Below are 7072 nucleotides of genomic sequence, written 5' to 3' on the forward strand. Positions count from 1 at the left end.
GTTGTATATATATAGTGTACATATTGTATACTGTTGTATATATGTATATGTACTGTTATCTGTGTCGCAGTTTCACGTCTCCAAAATGAGCGTACGCATGGTTCAAAGCTGGCATGAGGCACCGCACATTTTCACGTCAAGTTTGGATTTTATAAATCACAACCTTGGCGTAAAAAGTGGCGTACGCAAGTTTCTGGGCTCAAATTGTGCGTACGCCAGTTTTATAAATCCGACCCCTGGACTATTTGCAGGCCATGACATCGACCTTCTGTGTCCTTTTTCAAGGAATGTTTTCACAGTTTTTGCTCTATGGCATGATGCATTATCATCTTGAAAAATGATTTCATCATCCGCAAACATCCTTTCAATTGATAGGATAAGAAAAGTGTATTTTTCTTGATTTCTTTTAGTGTTTCTTAAAGCCAGAAAGTTGCCATTTGAAATGACTTTAGTTTTGTGTCATGTCTGTRATCTGCTTTTTTTCTACAAAATTAAACAACTGAACAACAACTGAATGAACATCCTCTGAGTCCAGTGGTTTCTGAGCACTACAAGGTTCTGTAAACTCACTCTGAAAACAATACAGCAATGTGTTGATAGTAAAAAATGTAATTTGTACTTTTGAATACTTGAGTAATTTTAAATGCACATACTTTTGTATAATTAAGTATTTTCAAAAGTAAGTACTTCAGTAATTTGAGTAGATTTTTGACGGAGTAACTTTTACTTGTAGTTGAGTAGATTTGACCCTGAGTATCAATATTTTTACTCAAGTACTACAGTTAAGTACTTTGTCCACCACTGCACATTAGACATCCTTTATGCCACATTAATTTCTGATCTATAATCAAATCAAGGACATCATTAAGTCTGTTCATTATTTTTTTGCTAAAATCTTATCATTCATTCAAGTTTGTTGTTGATAATTATTGAGATTACATTCATCATCTTTCTTATATAATAAGCATGATTCTACAAAAAATATTCAAAAAGATTTATATTACATGGGTTGCTGTTCTCTCTAGACTAGACTTCTATAATTACTGTAAAGCAGAGTACTGATGGTAAGTGTGTGCCAGCTAAGTGAAAATACATCAACAATATTTGTAACATTTTTCTAAATAACCAAAGGCCGAAAATAATAATAATAAAAAAAAACATCCAAATTACTCTCATGCTGTGTATTACACCAGGGCTATTCAGCTGGCGGCCCATGGGCCACATCCAGCCTGCGAGTGACCAAAGTTCGGCCCGCCAATTGGTTCATTCATCTCTCCAGCCCAAACACCTGGTTTTCTACTTTAATTACTATAAGTTATTTTAGTTAAACAGAGACATGTTTGTTATATACAGAAATGTCAGAATCTTGACTAAAAGCCATTTCTATAAACACTCAAGACAGTTAAAACTACAAGCAGTTGAAGATAAAACTAGAAAAGTGAAAATAAAATTGGTTTAAAAATTTGTCAAGTCAGAGATGTCAAAAAATATTTGTGTTAAATTAGAGGCATAACGTGTTATTTTTGTTTTTGATATTGTTTAATTATCACTACTTTTATTACATAGGGTTCTGTATGTTGTATTCATGATTAAATGCAGGAAAATAAACTATTTCAAAGGTAACAGGTCTTTGTAATACTTGGTTTATTTACTTTAATTGCTGGATGTTCGGCCCCTGAGCTGTTGACCTGCAGTAACTGTGGTCCCCGGAGCAGTTTAGTTGAATAGCTCTGTACTACACTTTGTATGGATTAAAAAAATACTGTAGTTGTTTTTTTAAGCAAGACTAAATAGTGTTTTCTCCTATCACTCTTAATGTTGAGCATTTTGCATATCTTTTAGCTTTTTTAACTTATATTAACAATATTTCTGAGTAGTAAAAAGATTAAGAATAATGTGACAAAAATCCTTCTGTGAACTGAAAAATTAAATGGATAGAAATGTGTTGGTGCAATTTGACTTTGAAATTATGAAAAAAATCACACAAAATCTTTGTAATGACTTTCACACTTTTATACTTTAGGGCCACATTAGTTCTTGGCTTTTGTAGTCATACAAAAACCAACCAAGTTTAATATTACTTTAAATCTGTTTTTTTAAAATAGAAATAACTGTTTTCCAAGCAGTTAGCTTTTTATTTTTATTAGACTATTCATATGGTAAATTTTTTCACATTATGGCTGCTGTTTTTGTTCAGTACAGGTGAGAAGCTGTTTATGTTTTTGCTTCATAGCACCGATGAGTGAAGTGAGGGAAAGTATCAGTGGATGTGAATTTAGCCGAAAAAACACTGGTGCCTCCTAGTGTGAGCTAAAGGATCATGTAAGCTGCTCCACATTGTTTGGACCGTGGGCACACATCAAACTCTGGTTGAACAGCATTTTTTTCCACAAGGCTGCTGCTATTTACAGATTTATTCTAAAACCCAGTAAATTACACTGTCTACTAAGACAAAGTTGGTTCAGCTTTAGTTTGGTCTTTAATATTTTTTACACTGGCACAGAGTTCCTGTGTTGTAGTTGTAAAGAATTTATCTTGTTCTTTAACTTTAAAGTGGTCCAAACAGGTAGAACACACTAAACAGGTATGTAGAGAGGCTCACACTGACGATGCCACACAAGAAAAAATAAACTGTTCTTTTTTTACAATCAAAGGACCTTACCACATTTGTGTCTGTCTCTACAGTGTGCTCCACAACACYGGTGTGGTCAGCCACAGAGCCTCGGTCCCAGCTGCAGTCCAGACGAATCAGGGCACGACATCGATAGTGACACGTAAATCTGCAGTCTGCAAATTAAAAGAAAGTACCAAGTTTTACACAGAYATAAAGGGGGGCATAAAGCCACTAAGGTTTGTTTTAGAGAAAATTACTTGGGCTWGGTTAAAGTAGACCGGCAGATTGTTGCCTTCCAACGTATTAGTAGGTACACAGCCTGAAGCCATTCTATGGGACTGATAACCGCTAATAACCTCCATTTAATGGACTGATAACATCCAAACTGGCTGCTTTTGTCAGTATTGCATTTAGGGATGTGCAATAAAGCAGTAATGATGAATATTTCGCAATAGACACTTCATCAATACCAACAGAAAACACGTCCGATAGAGYGTTGATCATTTTCAAGAATCGCACAGCTTTCTGGGAGATGTCGACAGAGGAACGGCTTTAATCGCTCTACCTCTCACGGCCCAGCTAAAGAGTTYACATGATTGTTCCATGTTCATTTTCACACACACCTTTCATAGCTCCTGAGTATACATCAGTGCACAGGGTTTTATTTCCTGCTGGAGTCTACGCTCCAGGGTAAAAAAAAAAAAGTTATTTGTCAACAAATCTGTCCCGGTTAAAGCTCCACACTTTTCTGCGGATGGATTCCTCCATGCAAAACGTCTCTTTTATCTCTTCCTATGATTTTTTGGCCATTTGATTATAAACGTCTGCTTGAGGGCACAACAGTGGGATACTGGAAGAAGTATTTATTTGTGATAAGAAGAGGCAGAGGACTCAAAACTGTCAACTGAAGGACACAATTTTCTTCATGAAACTGCGACGATGAAAGTCAATTTCAGCAGTTCGGAGGGAGTTTRTGGAGGTCTTAAGCAAGGTTGGTGGCATCAACTAATGTACTCAGTCTTTGCTTAGCAACAACCTGTTGAGCAACAAGTACAGCAGCAGTTTCATGTAACGTCACTGTGTCTCATAACTGCAACAGCTCGAGAGGAAATTGTGGATAAAAGAGGAATGTCTCATCACCAGTTCTTCAGACTTAATCAGCCTTTTTTCCTCTGGATTCTTATTTCAAATAGGCAAAGCAAAAAAAATAAAATAATAATTATTGATATTGACTGCTATAAAATGCTTATATTTTGATACATTTTTCATCCCTAGTTGCTTTAGAATGTGACTGTTGTGCCATATTTGTTCCGCACTATATGCTTATAAATCACAGCTCTTTGTTTCAGATGGTTTCAAACAACAAAAAGGAAGCTTTAAAATGCTTAGTGAGTGACAAAATAAATGGGTTTGCAGCCCACCCCTAGCCTAGATAATTACTAGGCCACCAAAACCACTGAAACAGTTTCAGCATGTTAGATTTTGGCTTCTTTCAGTATCAGATTACATCGAAGCTTAAGAGGCTGGGATAATCTGCACAATCCTGCTGGATGCATATTTCTTTGTTTAAAATACATTTCTTGTTCCTCTCTGTAATGCTGTAATTGCTGATCACGCAGAGGCACAACCACGGTCACACACGCAGACACTGACTCACACACACGTCAAACGTAGACCGACTCACTGACACACCGCAGGCTCTGCTTGTAAAGGCCCCAGATGAAGTCTCCACACAGGTCACACCACGTGGGCTGAGCGTGGCTGCAGGGCTGGAAGTTGTGCCCTTCGCCCTTCTCCTCCGGGAGCTGGGGGTCCTGGGTGCTGCTCAGGACCCGGATGATGCCCACCCGGCTCAGGAGGTCCGGAACCCTTCCGGGGCTGATCCTCAAGGCGTTCGTCCGCTCCAGGCGCGGAGGCGAGCACGGCGAACGGGCGTCCGCTAGCTCTGCCGGCTCCCTGCTCGACCTCAGGTCACGCAGCTCGATGAACTCGCCCCAAGACATTGTGCTTCTCTAAGTCAGGCTTTCTCCATCGTCACTGACAAACAGAAAGACAAAAAAATWAAATTAATTAAAAAATTAAATAAAGCTCATTATTTTCAGATCAAGCTCTTTTTGTGAAGTTTCTACAGGAGCATCAAGCGTTCACAGAAAGTCTTTCTAATTTAATCCTGCATAATTTATCTTCTGCACTGACCTTTAAATAAAAAAAAAAAACAATAAATGACGCTCAGTAGAAGACGTCTAGCATCTGAGTTTACATCTCTTATTTTGTCATCTGTGGTTTTGTAATGTGTCAGTGTGAAACACAACCAAAGTGTGAACCCACATTTTAGAAACACCTATTTGGTACCTAGCTCCTYCSTSGAGCTCAGTCTGCAGCCGAGCTTATGCCCCACAGAGCACCCCTCCCCCGAAGCATTGTTTGAAAATGTGCTGAAGTGGGAATGTCTGAAACGGTAGGGGGTTCTTAAAGAGACAGAGGTCGATTTCAAGGTGTTTAGATATACTATGATGCAAAATCTATTTTATTTTTGATATGCACAACATTTTCATAACAAGTGAAGGTAACAAATTTACTTGTTTGTGGTMTAGAATTGAACTATGTGCCTGGAAAATGCATAATACTGCCCCTTTTAAAGAAAAACCTTTTGACATTTGATAAAGCTGTCAGTATGTATGCTTGAAATTTAAATTGTACATTGAAATGCAAGTAAATGTGCAACTTGAACAAACAGTGATTGGAAAAAGATAGTCCCCCTTCTTTTATTTATTCGGTTTTATGTGTTATTATGAAACTAACTGGTCTCTACTGGTTTTCAAAATGATATAAACTTCACAAATAGTAAAATAAACAGAACATTTCACAATGTCATTACGTATTAAACAAAAAGAAAACTAAAGTTGAAAAGCTGAGTGTGAAAACCAAAGTACTCAACAGCTTTTAGAAGCAATTTTTAAGCAGCAATAAGTTCAGTTTGACTTTATCAGTCGTTTACGTCATTGTGGAAGTATTTTGGCAGACTCTTCTTGAGGGTTTTGTAGACTTTTTTTGTTTAATAACAGCTCTTTTAAGAACCTAGATGTGTTTCTGGATTTTGACTTTATGTGTTTGTTTTCCATCCTTCTGTTAGATTAGTTGTGTTTGGGATCCTTGTTGCATCTCGACCCAGTTTAGTCCAAGTTTATCTGTCCTCACATCTGACTCAAGAATACTTTAGTATAGAGGATTTCACAGTTAACTGCCCAGGTCCTGTAGCTGAAAATCATCCCCAGCTCCATCACTGTGTTCGACGGTTAGTACGAGATGTTTGTGCTGATACGTTGTGCTGCCGTGTTCATTTTAAAAAGAGGAGACGTTCTTCTGCAACTCTTCTAAACAAGCCATACTTGTTCAGTCTGTTTGGCTTCCCTTTTACTTTAATCCGTCATGAAAAACTTACTGATAGATCTTCTTAGATGTCCTTGTTAGAAGGCATCAGAAATGTCATGTTTATTATATATCTGTTCACAGTTTGATGTTAGGTCATGCTGCCCTCTTCCACTAACGATGGACTGGTGTTCTTATCTATGTAGGCCTATTTTATGATACGCTTTGTTCAATTAGACTCTCTGACAATCTTCAGTTTGGATTCTGTTGCTAAAACCTGTCTCATTGTTTGGATTTTTTGCTTGCATTTTTCACATTGAATAAAAAAACAACAAAAAATACAAGCTGTAATATCTCCTTTGTCTTATGACATGACATACTCAGTTTGTTTTATTTAAAATAATTCAACCACAAACTAAGCTGTATCCTGTAATTAGTGCCACATGTTTCTTCAGGCTTGTAATCTATTGACCTTTTTACAGGTAATGATGTCAGTATTTTGTGATGTATTGTGGTCCAGGTTTATTTATACCTTCTTCTGGTTCATTAAAATAGACATATCTAATCAGACAGCTGGAAACATTGCACGTTGAGGTTTTTTTTTTTTTTACTATCACAACGTGTAAAAAAATGTAAATTGTATTTTCTTCAAACTACATGAAAATCAGTTTGAATTTCCATTCAGAACTCCTGAAGGAGGAGGAGCGATGTGTGACGTCACTGTGGTCAAACAACACAGCTCCTCATTTGGGATTACCCGGAGGTGGCTCTTGTGAAGTTTTACCTATTCTTTTGAACTTGAAATGGGATATTTGAGACATTGCATGGCTTTTGGRTGCACAAATGGTGCAGGGATAGCTTTTTTATTTTCTGAAAGATTCAGAAATAGCAGAAAATTTGGGTGAACGTGGTGCAGAGAGACTGCACAACTATTTCAATTTTATGCATTTCTCAATTAAGATGCTAGAAGTATAACTCCAAATCAGTTTTAGTTTCATTTTGAAACGACTATAATGCATTTGTTTATTAATTTAAAATCATTCATCTATTTTTGGTCTACAGCTAAATCTATATATCTATATCTATATC

At 36.9% G+C, this 7072-nt stretch overlaps 1 protein-coding gene across 1 annotated transcript in view; it reads right to left on the bottom strand.

Moving 5' to 3' along the window:
- LOC106516191 (ras association domain-containing protein 1) overlaps positions 1-7072 on the bottom strand; it is a 15641-nt gene that overhangs the window by 8135 nt on the left and 434 nt on the right. The window contains exons 2-3 of the mRNA XM_014006415.1: positions 4299-4651; positions 2663-2787 (exon numbers count right to left, since the gene is read on the bottom strand). Of these exons, the coding sequence (XP_013861869.1) occupies positions 2663-2787; positions 4299-4617 (444 nt within the window). The 5' untranslated portion in view covers positions 4618-4651. The remainder of the gene's footprint in view (positions 1-2662; positions 2788-4298; positions 4652-7072) is intronic.

The sequence above is a fragment of the Austrofundulus limnaeus genome, unplaced genomic scaffold, assembly GCF_001266775.1.
Source record: "Austrofundulus limnaeus strain Quisiro unplaced genomic scaffold, Austrofundulus_limnaeus-1.0 Scaffold35, whole genome shotgun sequence".
Taxonomy (NCBI): domain Eukaryota; kingdom Metazoa; phylum Chordata; class Actinopteri; order Cyprinodontiformes; family Rivulidae; genus Austrofundulus; species Austrofundulus limnaeus.